Raw genomic sequence first — 16,601 nt, 5'->3', positions numbered from 1 at the left:
CTCATAGCCGACGACCCCCCTCTACCCAATGAAAGCTCTGGTTCCGCCCTCATACACCCTGTAAATCCCAAAGTTTGGAACATTACAAGCCCCTCCATGGCTCTATGTCCTCCTGCCTCTATCAAATTACGTGACCCCTCTCAGTATATCTGTCAGGCCCAATATCCCCTAACCACTTCAGCCCTCATAGGCCTCCAACCCATCATTCAAGATCTCTTAAACAAAAATTACCTCAGACCCACTCACTCCCCTTTTAATACCCCCATATTAGCTGTTAAAAAACCAACGGATCTTTCCACCTTGTCCAAGACCTTCGCCTCATCAACATAGCCATTGTCCCTATCCATCCCTTAGTTCCAAATCCATACAGCCTTTTATCGCAGATCCCTGCCTCAGCATCCCACTTCTCAGTCCTAGATCTCAAGGACCCATTTTTTTCTATCCCTCTAGACCCCCGCTCCCAAGAATTTTTCATCTTCACCTGGACGGACCCATACACAAGACATTCTGAACAACTCACTTAGACAGTTTTGCCACAAAGCTTCCAAGATAGTCCCCATATTTTTAGACAGGTCCTATCTCAGGACCTCAAACAGTTTCATCATGATCACTCCAAGTCCACCTTATTACAATACACAATCTTCTACTCTGCAGTCCCTCGTGAGAACAGTCTCAACTTGACACTGCCTCCCTACTTAACCTTCTAGCTTCCAGAAGTTACCGAGTATCCCCCGTCAAAGCTCAAATCTCTTCCCCTTCTGTCACTTACCTTGGATTCCTTCTGTCTCAACAAAGAAAGTCCATTATCTTAGACAGAAAACGACTCCTCTCTGACCTGCCCGTTCCCAAAACCAAGACAGAAATCCTTTCCTTTCTAGGCCTGGCTGGGTATTTTAGAGCGTAGATCCCTAACTTCTCCCTGTTAGCAAGACCCCTATACGACCTCAGCAAGGGCCCCCCTGAAAAACCATTATCCTCCTCACCCCAACACTCCTTCATTAAGCTCCGTCAAGCCCTTGTGAAAGCTCCAGCTCTCCATCTCTCTGATTTGTCAAAACCCTTCTGTTATACATTCATGAGAGGTCCAGTCAAGCTCTAGGAGTCGTAGGCCAATATTATGGCCCATCCTTTGCCCCAGTAGCTTATCTCTCCAAGCAATTAGACCCCACAGTTCGGGGATGGGCCCCCTGCCTACGAGCATTAGCCGCTAGACAGCTCTTGCAGAAAGAGGCTCATAAACTGACATTCAGGGTGCCCCTTACCATTCTGTCCCCACATCACCTATAAGATCTCTTAACCTACAAAAGTTTATAGACTCTCCCTCCCTCCAGACTCCTGACCTTACTGTCCTCTTTCCTCCAAAATCCCGTTCACTCCCTTTGCCATCCATACCCGAATCATGACTTTTTCCTCCTTTACTGCTCTCTTGCTTTTTTTCCTCATTCTTATTATCTTCCCCGCCACCCCAGCCTCCTTTGTATGGTGATCCAAAGTCAGACAGACTTACACACAGCATCAAACAAAAGTTACTGCCCTCATTGCCACACCAGACTGCCCTCTGAAAAGCTGCTCTGAGCCTTTATACCTCCACTTTCCTCCCTCCACCCAAGTGTTCACTAGCAGCTACCCTTATTCTCCCTACCTCTGCTTCCTCTATGACCAAAAACAAGCCTATTGCAAGCGATAGCCAGACACCTACAGGAGATGTTCCTACTGGTCTTGCACCATTCACTACATGAGTAACTTCCAGTACCCACAGTATTACTCTTCCAACCATTTCATGAAATATCCCAACGGCTCATTCTCCTTATCAATCCCAGATCCCTGGGACTCTCGATGGGCCGCCGGAGTCACAGCCTCAGTTTACTACGGGGGGTCCTCGACCCCCCATGGTACCCTTCATATCTCTTGAGAGTATGTTCCCTCTCACTCCCAGATCTCTCAAGTTGCATCAGATAGCAGACATTCCGAAAAAGTCATTATCCAAACTCTTGACGGCGCCTCTTCATCTTCTTATCCCCGCCCCTCTTCCCATTTCTCCTACTCTTCATTATAGCTCATTCAGGACACCACCATCTTTCTCAACCACACCCTTAACACCGCCAATTGTTTCTTGTGTGCATCACTACAGCGCCCACTGCTGGCCGCCGTGCCCCTTAATATTTCCAACTACTCCTTCCATGCAGAAAGACAACCCCTCTGCCCCCTGGCAGACATACCCCTATGGGAACCAGAATACGCAGATAATCTCACCATCCACCACTGTGTAGGCCCAACTCCACCCCCCTCAAGCGCACTTCACTGCCTCTCTATCTACACCCCTACCTCTGGCTCTAAGACTTTTACACAACCGGGACACTTCTTTTGGTGTAATGGCAGTCTTTTCAACTCACTGCCTCTCAACTCCGATACACCCTGCATTCTCGTCACCCTAATCCCACAGTTTACACTTTACAGCATGGCAGAATTTCTTGAGCTCCAACCTCCCTTGCCCTTGCGCACAAAAAGAGCTGCTTTCCTTCCCATCATGGTCGGTATCTCTTTGATCACCTCAGCCATTGGGGCAGGGTTTTCGGGAGAAGCCTTGGGTCACTCCCTATGGGCAGTTAGAGATCTCAACGCCAAACTTGAGGGAGCCCTGACATCCACTGCCGATTCCCTAGCCTCTCTCCAAAGACAGGTCACTTCGCTAGCTAAGGTCACCCTTCAAAACCGGCAGGCCCAAGATCTGCTTACAGCCGAGAAGGGCAGCACCTGCGTCTTCCTCTGGGAAGAGTGCTGCTATTACATCAACGAATCCGGCATTGTAGAAACTGACATCACCAAACTCACTGACCTTGCCTCCAGCCTCCACTCTGCTTCCAATTCCAACCCATTCTCTTCAATACTAACAAACCCCCTCCTCACCTGGCTCTGGCCCATTGCAGGCCCCATAATAATCATTCTTCTCACCTGTCTCTTCTTACCCTGTATAATAAAGTTCATCAAATCCCAAGTCAGAAAAATCTCTAATCAAGCTTTCAACCAGCTTTTACTCAGGAACTACCAGCATCTGGCCACAGAAGATCCCTCACCCTCACGTGACCTCCTCACCACATGCTGAGATGGACCCCTCTCTCCACTGGAAACTGTTCCTGGAAACAATGGCCGCAGACGCCTGGCTCCTGACACTCATATCCTCTTGGCACCATTAGAATCAACAGGTCCTCGATCTATGGTTACAGGGAACCTTCATTGATTTCCAACCTGAAGAAGTCCACATCTACTCGTCCTTACTGTGGGGAGTCCTATCAACCCTTTCCCCCCAAGCCCTCACTCCCTTCTTCACCCCTGTTCAGCAAGAAGCAGCCAGAGAGAAAGCAACGTCCACAACCCCACAGAGGAGAAAGGGGGGAATGAAGGGCCCCCACCAGTAAGATGGCAAACTTCCGGCTTCTCTTCGGGGTCCTCAGTTTCCGCCGGCGCCACCTGAAGCCCAATAACCTCTCGCCCCCCTCCCAATCCCACCACCTAGCCAACAGCCAACAGCCCCGTAGAAGTGACACCTCAATCAATTCATGCCCCTTCCTATATAACCCAGCACCTTTCCCTAATAAAGAGGAATTCTCCGGTGAATTGCTGCTGTGTGTCGCTCCTTTCCTTTCAAAGGTTACCTGCTGAGTGAGCAGGGAAAAGCAGATGAATGAGAGAACTGAAGAAAATGGAAAAGGTGTGAAACAGAACAGGACTGGCTAAAGAAATCTAACAGGGCTTCCAAACAGTCTTAAGCACCCAGGAGAGGTGAGGAGCCATGGACTTCCATGCAGTAAATTTAAGATGACTGTAGTGAACACACAGGACTGTTAGCGCACCTAAATATAAAACATAATTTGAAGTATGAAACAGTGTTGGTGACTAGATGGAACATAAAACACTTGTCTTTCCCAAGTCCCATGAGTTTAGTAAGGAGCCGTATAAAGAAAAATTCCAGGAAATGCTATATATTCTGTGTCAAAGTATCAAATGAAGACTAAAGAAATGAAAGCTTACAAAGATACGTGATGATAAACTGACAGTGCTACTTCACATCTTAACTGCCTTGATCTCAGACATCAGACATTTTCCTAGAGAACCTTACCTGTTTCTCATTTCCATTCAGAATTATAAGAAAAATTACAATGTAAAAAACATACTAGTTCCATCACAATCAGACCACACCTAAGATCAGCCCTTCACAATTATTCACTGATTTAACTGATGAATAAATCTTACAATAGAGCTTTAAGCCAAAATTTGATGAATTTTCAATTTTGCTTAAAATTAGACTTTTCCAACTACATTCAAGTTCCAATTGCATGCATGTGTTTTAAAATTACTTGACAAATAAAGTGTCATAAGCAAATCTCAAAGTTTAGTAAGGAAAAAAACAAAAATCAAACCACAGTTTTTTTCCAGGCTAATGTTCAATGCAATCAAGTGTGGATATTTAGATACTTAAGACACAGGAGTGCATGAATGAAAGTAAAGGTTGTGAGCTCTTTATTTTTTTTACTATTCAAAGTTAATAAACAAGTTTCAAAGTACATGGGTTAGTAGTTAATACTCCAGTGACAGCTTTCTTCATATGTCCATTATTACCTGAAGACTTATTGAAAACAAGCCAAAATGAGTACAGCTAGGAAACAATTTTTTTCTAGTAAAAGAAAGAGCATCACTGGGAAAATTATGAAAATCCTTTCTACCTTATACATAATCAATAGAAAAATTAAAAAGACTGCACATTTAAAGTAGTTCTAGTCCCTTGAAGGAACAAGAATAATTATGGAAGCCATACAGTGACCCTTTATGAACTCCACAAGTTATGTCACATGTTTTCTATGTCTTTAAATCAGGGCAGAACCCATACGTTCTGAAAACAAATCAAAACAAACCATTCTTAACTCTTACAAAGACTTGACCTAAAACAAAAGTTGTAACATTTCTATTAAGGTGCTACAATTGTTTCAGCACTCCATTTTGAGTCTTACCCTTATCTGTTCAGTAGAGCTGCTGCTAAGTTCATCACCAGATTCGGAATCCTGATGTAGTCTTTCTGAGCCTTCTGCTGAATCACAGGACTGGTCCTGGGAGAAGCTAGTTTTCTCTATGTCCAAGAACTCTGGACCCGGAAAGTGACCAAATAAGCGTGTCCTATTCTGGCCGAAAACTTTAGGAGAATGTGAGTCACAATTAAACTTTCCATTATTATGGGTCAGGTCCAGGCTTAGGTTGAGAGTCTGACCTGGATTATAACTGGGTCCAAAATTCTGATTGGCATCACGAATAAGACCTGTTCCTTGAACAGACAACGATGGCTTTCCAAAACTTGAAAGTTCAGGTAATTTGTTCACATTTTCTGTTGATCTCTGAAGATGCAGGCTCTGTATCACTTTCATAGAATTATTTGGCAGTCCCATTGCCTGTTTAACAGGCGGCATTAGAGCTTTACGGGAGACCTCCTTAACATACTGGGCTGGCACATAAAACGCTTTGGAATTCTCATCTGGTTTGACTTGCCACCAATCATCGTTGGTCTTCTTCACCAAGATGTATCGTTCCCCTTGTTTGATCACAATCTTTCTGTCCTTTGCTTCATATTCATAATCGTATTCCACTTCAATGTACACTTGTCCTGGAGCAATCTTCCCAACTCTGTCAGCCATTTTTATTCAATAATATTCACCTCTTAAAAAGGACGGTATGCCACATTATGGCTTTATGACCAGTCAGACTGATACAGCTATTTTTACTTAAATGGGGGAAAGAAATGAAGAAAAAAGGTTAACAGAGTGAATTTCTAATATTTATTCACAAACATCATACAAGCCACTTTAAGAACATTACCTCTAAATCTCAAGCCTCAGAAAGTAAACAGGTGTCTAATATCAGATGTATTGTCCTGCATTAAAAACACTCTTGTTCTAACTATGATCTACATTTCTCAGTCATTTATGATCAAAACCCAACCAATGACTGGAACAGTAAATACACTAACCAACCAGACACAAGACTGTCAAACCTCCCTCACTTTCTCAGAAAGGCTCGCGAATAACCACTAATATGTAATGGGCACTTACCAAGGGCCAGGCACCGAACTAGGTTCACTGTATGGTTTACCTAAGACCTCCTTTGAAGGTGGAGCTCAATTTCTATGACCCTGTACTCTCTATTTGCTAAAATGGTCAAGAGAATTAATGAGCTTTTAAAAAATTATCCAGTTATACAAGTTTCATTTCCTAATATACATGCATAAAAAGAACAGCATTTTTACTGTTAGGCAAAATACACACACAGATGAAAAGAACTGCTAACATACTTTGACTCCCTGTCTACCTCAGAAGGGCCATAATCCTTGTTAGGTTGAATCCCACAATGCCAACAATTTGGAAAGATTAAAAATGCTCATCCTCCTCCCCCATTCAAAGTCTATCAGAAACAGCCCTAAATTGGCTTGAGAAATCTAGGATGCACTTTTACTCCCATACCATGCCAAAGTATTTTGGTGCCTGCTAGAACATAGCATTCAAGCTTCAGAGTGATCATGGCATTACAATATTGACACAATTCAAGTCAAGCCCCAAATACTGTGGGATAAATTGTGTTCCCCAAAAAGAGGAACTCGCAAACGGTCCTGGTCTAAACCCTAAGACCTGTGAATGTGCCCTTAGTTGGAAACAGGGTCTTTGCAGATGTAATCAATTTAACATGCATGAGGTCATACTTGATTAGGGTGAGGCCAAAAATCCTATGACTGATATCTTCTTTATAAGGAGAGGGAGATTTGGAGATAACAGGAGACAGAAAGACCACATGAAGACAGAGGCAGAGATGGAGGGAAGCAGCTACAAGGTGAGGACCACCAAGGACTGCCAGCAACCACCAGACACTGGGAGGTGGCAAGAAAGGATTCTCCATTCCAGCCTTCACAGAGATTTTGGACGTCTAGCCTCCAGTACTGTGAGAGAATAAGTTTCTGTTGCTTTATGCCACTGAGTTCACGGCACTTTTGTTATAGCAGCCCTAGGAAACTAATAATCATCCCAAGGCTCATGGATCTGAAGGCAAACCTAAGCAATTCTGAATAGTGAGATGTACCAGAGAGGTGTAAACCCAAGGTCACCATGACAACCACCAACTGTACTCAGCACCAAGTGCTAAGCATAATACCACTGTTAGCAGTATGTACAGTAATAATCATTCCCCTGAGCACAACATTCTCCCATTTTAGAAAAAGCCCATAAACCCAGGTGATAAATAAATATCAGTGATACAATTTCAGCAACCAAAATTTGCTTTCTAGACAGACCAACTGAATAACAAATTTAATATAGTAATGTTGTCTCAAAATATAAAAAATGTAAAAAAAAACTTACCTTAGAAGGAGAAATAAATATCCAGTATTGCAATTAAACCTATAAAAAAATAAAGTTTATTAACTTTAACCATGATTGCTTAAAGAAGGCTTAGGAATATAATTATAATCACACTTTAGAGGCATAACATTTTATAGTAGTTACATGGAACACAGTACAATCTTATAAGTCAAAACTGTGTACTGCACCACCCTCCAAATATGTACAAACAGAAGGTGCACTCAATCACTGCCCTCTCCTGCTTCACTTCCACATAGTTACAACTTAATTTCTGCCCCTTATTTTTTTAGAGAAATTTCTTTTTAAACTTCTAATATGAGAAACAACTTTTGTAAAGTTATTAAATGACAGAATTATTTTTCTAGTTTGTGGTATTGAGTGGGTAAATGAGAATGAACACAAATGTTAAAAGCTGTTGGGAGTCCTATGATATTTCCCTACAGATTACTTACTAACTGTAAAAAGGGGAAACACCTTTCCATTGTAAAGACTGGGCAGTCCTGGGCTTAACCAAGTGATCAAATTTAGTAACCCCAAGACTGACAAGCTGGTGATTATTAGGAAACAAATGCCAAATATAAGACATTCTATTATACAATAGACCTGAACTCTTAAAAAAAAAATCAATTGCATGAAAAATGAAAAAATGGAGGACATCCTTCTAGATTAAAAGACTAGTGTAACACAACCAAATTCACTGTGTTTTAATAGTTGCCTAAACCCCCCCATATCCAAGATCAACTTCCTGACTGTACCTCACACAAGCCCTACTCAATATGCACGACTTTACCATCAAGGTGAACAGAAATTCTAACCTTCCAAATGGTCAGCCTCTACTTTTGTGCATTATCAAGAAATTAGTCACTGCGTACTTTAATCCTTTCACCTAGAAAAAAGTTTTTTTCACTACAACTTTTCCAAATTCCACACTGAAACACTTATCCCCAGGTGATTTTTTTTTTTTTCCTTCCAGGAAGTAAGAAATGTCTTTGAGGATACTGAAACAAGTAAGGGAATATGCAGAAAATTATAATAGCTCAGAAATACTATAATTGGTCTGACATTTTCCAAAGGAATGGAGAAAAGTAAAATATGAAGAGTAATAAGTAAACTGTATGATTTCACGCTTAACAGAAGAAGAGCAGCTGTGGGGTAGGGAGCAACAATGGGCTGTAAAGGCCTGTCCATGCCAGTCCCTTTCACTGCCAGGCTTTATGACTCACCTCCCCCAGTGACTAAAAAGATAAGTATGAAGGAGGAGTCAGAGAGAAAGATAAAGAGTCAATTGCACTCTGTTCAACAGGAGACATCCACTCTAAAGGTTTCAAGGAAATGAGAACTGGGAAGACAGAGAAGATGGAGATACAGTCAAAAGACACCTATACAGAAAAGGTAGTTAGATATCAAGGCAGATGACAGGAATGAGAGTGGGTACAATGGGATAAAAGAATGGGAGCTAATACAGATTTCAGGTTAACACAGGGGTGGGGGTTGGTGGGTAATGAAACTGGAAGCCCCTAAGAAGGCTATTAAAACTATAAATTTCTCTAAAGTCACATAAACAGGAATTATGCACTACAAACCAAGACCTAGTAAAAGATCCATAAAATCAAAGAGAAATGCCTTACTGTGAACTATGAACTCAAATAAAATTAAAAGAATTATGGGGTTAGCTCTAAAACTTTAGGTCTATGTAAAAACTTTCTGCCAAGTATGAAAACTTATTTTATTTAAAAACATAAGCTGTATTAAAACAGATGTTTGCATTTTTAATTTTTTTTTTTTGTCTATTTCTTCCTCTATCTCCCAAACTTGAAGATTCTTCTCTTTAGATTAGGTTGACCTGATGTCTTATCCTTCTAGTATTTTGGTTAGAATCTTGTTCAACTGCAATGCTCTGAGCACAATTCTCTTCTAACTCAAATACATGCTATGCTCTTTAAAATGCTCCTCCATCCATATTCATCACGCACACACTTACAGCTGTTAAATACCCAACCACCAGTGTACGATAGTTTCCGTGTATCTACACCCAACATTAACCACTGCTTTACTCTGCTGTTTCAAAAATACCCATGTAGCCTCTTTACACCTCTTACCCATCTTCCTCATGTTCCAATAAGAGCAAACGCATACATGGACACACACAGACACACACAGACACACAGCTGCTTACATCTTTTATTTCTCTTCCCCCAAATAAGATTCAGAACAATAGCCTCCCCCTTTCTGTCTGCCCATTTTTCTCATTTTCTTTCTTACCACAAATTATACAGCTCAGCAAATGTTATCTTCCTCCCCCAGGACATCTGTTCTAATCAACTACATCTCTCAGCATGATATCCTTACTGCCTGTACCAAAAAAGTAAGCAAAACCTTAAGAAAAATATAATAAATATATCCATAAGTAATACATGTACAATTTAAGACCAACACATATCCCTAAACAGGCCAAGACAATTGCTAAACAGGCCTCTACTAAAGAAACCAAGTAAACTTGATTAGCACAACAAAAAAAGTAAGAATTCCAGCAGAAGTTCCGGCATAAGAGATTATTCTACCAAATAATTTTTTAAATTGTACACTTAACAAGAAATCATAGGCCACTACAGGGCACTAAAAGTTTTCTATTAATGCATGACCCTGTTTTCAAAGAATAAAAGGATACAGAATATAAAGCATTTCTTTAGGTCTAAAGGAAGGAGAATATAGTGATTAACATTATAAATTATTCTGGCCATCAGGAAATGGCAAAAATCAGAACAGCAGAAAAGATACAGGAAATAACTGGGTAACTAGAGAGCTGGGGAAAACACAACGAAGTATAAACTGGTGAAGGGAATGCAAAACTAAGATTTGAATTTGAAACAAAAATAAGGAAACAATGAAAGAAGCATTTGGGGAAACGCACATTTTAATAAAAATGACATTTGCGTGGGGTATTTCAGGAAGATTTGTGCCATGTTAGTCAGAGATGGGGTGCACATGATTTTTTCTTGGATTGTTGCAAGAATGCAATTTTATTTATATCTGCCACAAACCAAAAGCAGCCAAGACGTCCTTCAATAGGAGAAAGGATATACACAGGGAGATGCCATGCAGTGGAATACTACTAAATTATAGAAGTGAGCTATCAAGCTATGAAAAGACACAAATGCATCTTGTGCATATTTTGCTAAGTAAAAGAAGCTCAGTCTGAAAAAGCCACATACTGAACGATTTCAATCATGAATCCTGGAAAAGTTAAGGGAGCGATCACCATGGGTGGGAGGGAAGGTAAGGTTTCCATGGGCACAGGAGATTGTTTTAGGTCGATACAACTATTTTGTAGATACTGTAATGGTGGATATAAGACATTATGCACTTGTCAAAAACCCATTAATCTTTACAACGCCAAGCATAAACTTCAACATAGGCAAATTTTAAAAAATCATTTAGGAGGTCAGGGGAATCCCAGGAAAGCAGATATGACACAATAGTCTAGCAGTATATATGACAAATACATGAAACCACTTCACTGAATGGGTTGGAGAAGGAGGAAGGAAGAGATGCTCACCTAACTTATTCTGGAAATAAGTGGAATCTGTAAGAACACAGGCAAAGGAACTGCACTTAAGTACTATGTTCTGTTTGACAAAAAAGTTTCCCGTGGGGGTAAGAGCTAAAAATTCTGATACTGCTATACATGTACATTGGAACTGAGTAATTAAGTAAATGGATTATAGATGGCAGGAGCCAGCTTGCTCAACATTGGAGTGGGAATTTGTAGATAAGCAAAGAGAGAAGACTATAATGGTCTATGTGGTAATTAATGGGTTATAATTGGAGACATCAATATGAACTCATTTTTAGCTCACCACAGATAGAGGTGATTACATAAAAAAGTACTACAGTGTGTCTACATATTGCTTAGTGCTCACAGACATACTTTCTTGCTGTCAGTAAAAATGGCACCCTAGCAGCAACAAGCCTCAGACTGAATTTCTAATACCATTCTCCAAAGAAAGAGATCAAGGCTCTCTGAAGAAATGGCTATTTCAAAGACTGAGCTCTGGAAATAGACAAGATGAGCCTGGAGCATTTTGTATGCCATAGTGACCCTGCCCCCTTCCCTACCTGAATTTTAAGTACTTGATTAGTACCTCATTATTAGAAAACTGTCTTCTTAAATTATAACTCAAATTAAAAGTGTTAATGCATATTCAGTATTTATATTGACACACCTTATGCTGTCATATTTTTTATTCTTTACTTCTACACACTGCATATATGGGAGAATCATAGTACATGTTCTCATCAAAACACTAATTATAATTATTTAAGAGATACTAGGGTTCTCCAATTATTACTGGTTGTTATGTACTGAATCATTCTAAAATCTCTTACACATGGAAATGTAAATACTGACCCAGCTGATACATGCCAGAGCAGAAAGTGAGAACCGTATTGTACTAGAAATAATTTCACAAACTCATACTTTGGTAAACCACCCTGATGAAGCACTTTCAGACCAAAAAAACATTAAAGGTTAAACTGGCTGTAATCCCTTGAGACCAATTGCACATACTAAGAGTTTTAATGTGATGACATAGGATATCAAGAAGATAGCCTAGAAGGTTAAAAAAAAACCTCATAATTAGTAAATATCTAAGGAACAAAAATAATTTTTTCTTGAGTCAACAAGTTAACTTTCTTTTCCTTCAGATTCAGCTGTTTCATCAAGTCAGTAAGATGGTAACCCAATGAAAAATGGGCAGGGCAAAAAATTTTTAAAAAGTTATCTAGATGATGATAAATAAGCACATGAAAAGATGCCCAACATTTTTAGTCATTAGGGAAATGCAAATTAAAGCCCCAAAGAAATAACACTAACATCTACTGGGATGACTAAAATATAAAAAGGCTGACCACACAAATGTTTTCAAGAATGTAGAGCAATTATAACTCTTACATACTGCTGGTGGGGATGTAAAATGGTACAACCACTTGGAAAACAATTTGGTAAGTTCTTAAAAAACTTAAAATACACTTGACCTGTAAGACCCAGGAATTCTACTCCTAGGTGTTAAGCCAAAATAAATGAAAGTAAATGCCTACACAAAGACCTGTGTTAGACTATTCATACTAGCTTTATTTGTAATAGCCCCAAACTGGAAACAATGCAAATGCCCATCAACAGGTGAATGGATCAACTAATTGTGGTAGATCCACACAACGAACAGTGTATTAATTACTCAGCAATAAAAAGGAATGAACTCGTGATACACATAACAAACTGCATAAATCTCAAAATAAATTTGCTGAGTCTAAAAAGTCATGCTATTTGATTCCATCTATGTAAAATTCTAGAAAATGCAAACTAATCTATAGTGACAGCAGATAATAGATGCTAAGGAACAAGGGCAACGAATTACACCCTTGTTTGGGCTCTGGAAATTTAGGGGTGGGGGGAATGAAACATATTATTTTGATAATGGTGATGGCTTCACAGGTACATACATACGCAAAAATAATCAAATTGCACACTTAAAGTACATGCACATTATATAACAATTACACCTCATTAAAACTATTAAAACCCAAATAATGCAAACTAAAACCACCAGGTATCATTACTCTCCTAATAGAATGGTTTTAAATATATATAAAGCATATTTTGCACGGTAGGGATACCAGCTACTGGAATTCTCATTCACTGCTGGTGGAAAAGGAATGGTACAGCCATTTTGGAAAACATTTTGGCAATTTCTTATAAAGTTAAACACACATTTATCATATGTGATCCAGCGATTATTCTTATAGGTATTTACCCAAGAAAAATAAGAGCATTGAAGTCGATGCCAAGGCCTTACATGGACATTCATAATAGCTTTATTCATAGTAACCAGAAATTGGAAAGAACCAAAAAAACCCATCAACTGGTGAATGCCTAAACAAACTGTGGTACATCCATCTGTGAAACAGGAAACAATATAAACCTCAAGAGATACTTGTGAGAATGGGAGAAATTGTGAAAAAAGTATTTAGTAAACTATAAAGCATGATGCAGAACATCACATTAATCACTGCTGACATAAGGAAGAAAAGTGGTAATAGAAAAGTACTCACAAATCAGAGTATGTAGCCTTCCATGTTTGGCTTGTTTCACTTAGAACAATGCTTTTGAGATTCATCGATGTCGTTGTATGTAGGTGTAGTTCATTCCTTTTTATTGTTGATTATTATTGTATTTTAAGTGTATATACAACTCAATAAAAATGATTTTTTAAAGAAACTGGTAACATATAGCAAAATAAAGGTAATTTTCAGCAAACTTTTAAAGATATCACTCTAACTTCACACTGCATTCTAAATTCTCCTTTGGTAAAGGAAAACAGAACTCAGGATCAGAGGCCTGAAATTTTTATCTAGGATTTACCACTTACCAGCACTCTGACCCTGAGTACCTTAAATTATCTGTAAAACAAAGGAAACAATAGACACTTCAAAAGATCCTTGCCTTGTGAGAGCTGGGGAAAAGAAGTACGTTTTAAACACAAGGCACGATACAGAATATCCACACTAATCACTGCTTACTCAAGGAAGCAAAATTTGTGACAGTAGAAAAATACTCACAAATGAACTGATCACTTATAAAAACCAGTCAGTCCTAGAAAGTTCCCATCCCTGCCTCTTAACTATGTGACTTGAGACAAGTGATTTAATCCTCTGAGCCTCAATTTTTTTCCATTTTTAAAAAGCAGTTTACTGATACTATATCCCACATGCTGTGTAAATGTGTAAAGCACCTAGTAAAATGCCTGGCCCATGGTACATGCTTTAAAAGTTTTAGCTTTTGCTGTTATTATTACCCTACCGAACAATACTAGCCTCCATCCTGCGCACCCAAGGGGCAGTAGTGTAGGTCATATTAGTGATCTAGATCACTGCTTCTGAAGATGTTTGGGGAGCAATGGAATCACCTAGAGAGCTTCCTTAAAAACAAAACAAAAAGCTTTGTACTTTAGATGAGTTTTAGATTTACAGAATTAATGCAAAGATAGTATAGAGGGCTCCCATGTACTGTGTATACATTTCCCCCTATATTAACTTACATTATAATGTAAAGTACATTTGTCATATTCAATACTGAAACCAATACTGACACACAATAATAATGCCTATGTTTTCCTTAGTTTTCAGCTAAGTTTTTCCTTAGTTTTTCCCTAATGAATTTTTCTGTTCTAGGATCCATCCAGAATACCACATATATATTTTGCAGTCATATCCTACAGCTTTTAAAACCCAAATAACTGACAACCCAGATAATCTAATGAAAGTAGGTGTGAGGTTGGGCCCCAAAACATGTATCTAACAGGTTCCCAAAGGTTGCTGATGGGGCCAATTCTAAAAATGCACTTAGTACTGGTCTAGAATGTAGACTCCCGAATTGTGTTGTTGAATACAGCAGCCACTAGCTAAATTAGACTATTGAGCATTTGAAGTGTGGCTATTCTAAATTGGGATGTACTGTAAGTATAAGATACACATGGGGCTTTGAACCTCAGTTGGAAAAAAAATGTAAAGTCTCTCATTAACAATTTCATGTCATTAATTTATTCCACTTAGGTTTTTTTTTTTCACTTTACTTTTATTGTATAAATACTGAAAACTTTAGAATTACACAGGTAGCTGGCACTGTATTTCTATTTGACAGCAGTGGTCTGGTCTGGTAGGCATTGGTATCACCTGGGAGCTTGTTAGAAGTTCAGGTGATTCCCATGTATAATAAAGTTTGAGCAGCACTAGATTATCAACAAGGGAGGAGTGCTTAGAGACGTCAGCATTTGGCAGTTAAGTTCAAATAAAAAGCTAAGCAACTGCAAGATATTTCTTAAGTCAATAAAGCCAATAAAAGTAAAAGGAAAATGGCTGAATCACAGCAAAGCGATTCACAAATAAGGATGTGGGACAATTAGATCAGTTAACAACTGAAGAAAGAAATCCACAGTGCCAGTGGTCCAATGGCTTCCTCAAAAGATAATGATTTGAAAAGTGGTTATGTGCTACCATCATAACCTTTTCACATCTGATTCATTCTACAAAATAGTCCATACCTGCAATAACTAAAATTATTAAATAAAAGATAAAAGTTTAACTTCACTTTTCTCTACTGTTTATTACAAAATTGCAATGCCTTTTAAGTGGATTCTTTTTCCTAGTACCAATTTTCTCAGATAAGCAAAATACCAGTACTACCACAGAACAACTTTATACATCACCATATTCACTGTTTTATTTTAGCCAATTTAAATTTTTTATTGCCCTTTTAGTCTCAGAAATGTCAAGTGTAAGTCCATGGTCTATTGGCGTATTAAAAAAAGCACTCAACAGTTACTTTCTGATCAGTGAAAGGAAAGCTGAAGATTAACTACAAATATATGCTGTTTTTCTACAGCATTTACATATTTTCACTATGTCTCACAACTGGTGAAGTAAAAAAAAATCTGAAGATACGTAAAATATTGATTAGATACAGACAACTAGTCTTTACAGATGGCAGTACATTAAGAATCACAATCTTCTCCAACTTCCATGGTTGATAAAGTATAAAATAGAAATCTATCAACAAATAATGGGGCAATATACATACACACTCACACACATAATCTATCACACTTACTTTTCCCCAAGGAGGAAGACCTCCAGAGCAGCAGAGCTACATGCAACTATGGGTCACATATATGCCAGCGTGCACTGCTCTAGGCTCCCAAATCCCTGCTCTGAAACGTTTCCAAGGCATTTTTAAAGCGGAAAGAAAAAATACTGGCATCAGCAGCTACGCTGACTCCTCAGACAAGAGGTACAAGAAAGATGTCCCATTCCATAATCCACCCTCCCACAGATGAAGCAGGAACACTGGATGTGGACAAATAAATACATCTCTAGGCCATCGTTTCCCAACTTTTCAATACGAAAGGGGTCTGTCTAGGGACCACCTGTAGAAGAATCAGGTGGCAGACTCTGCTCCAGAACCCCAGTGACTCCACTCAATGCTCCTTCCTTCACATTACCTCTATTTAGGAATATATGCATACAACTCGGTAAAATCGACTCCCATTTGTCATAATTAACCACAAAGCAATACCAGTGTTAACTACCTTTACCCATAATAAACACTTCACTTGGAAAAACACTATAACTTTCATTATAGTATGCTTTAAACATTTC

The 16,601-nt window shown here is 39.0% G+C and overlaps 1 protein-coding gene across 8 annotated transcripts in view; it reads right to left on the bottom strand.

Annotated features, from left to right (window-relative positions):
• Positions 1–16,601, bottom strand: part of ARHGAP12 (Rho GTPase activating protein 12) — a 101,383-nt gene that overhangs the window by 83,660 nt on the left and 1,122 nt on the right. For all 8 annotated transcript variants that reach the window (XM_017655141.3, XM_017655140.3, XM_073228970.1 and 5 more), the window contains exons 2-3: positions 7,392–7,430; positions 5,007–5,767 (exon numbers count right to left, since the gene is read on the bottom strand). In XM_017655141.3, coding sequence (XP_017510630.2) covers positions 5,007–5,681 — 675 coding nt within the window. In that variant the 5' untranslated portion in view covers positions 5,682–5,767; positions 7,392–7,430. The remainder of the gene's footprint in view (positions 1–5,006; positions 5,768–7,391; positions 7,431–16,601) is intronic.

The sequence above is a fragment of the Manis javanica genome, chromosome 2 (genome assembly GCF_040802235.1).
Source record: "Manis javanica isolate MJ-LG chromosome 2, MJ_LKY, whole genome shotgun sequence".
Classification (NCBI taxonomy): domain Eukaryota; kingdom Metazoa; phylum Chordata; class Mammalia; order Pholidota; family Manidae; genus Manis; species Manis javanica.
This window is presented reverse-complemented; position numbering and strand designations above follow the sequence as displayed.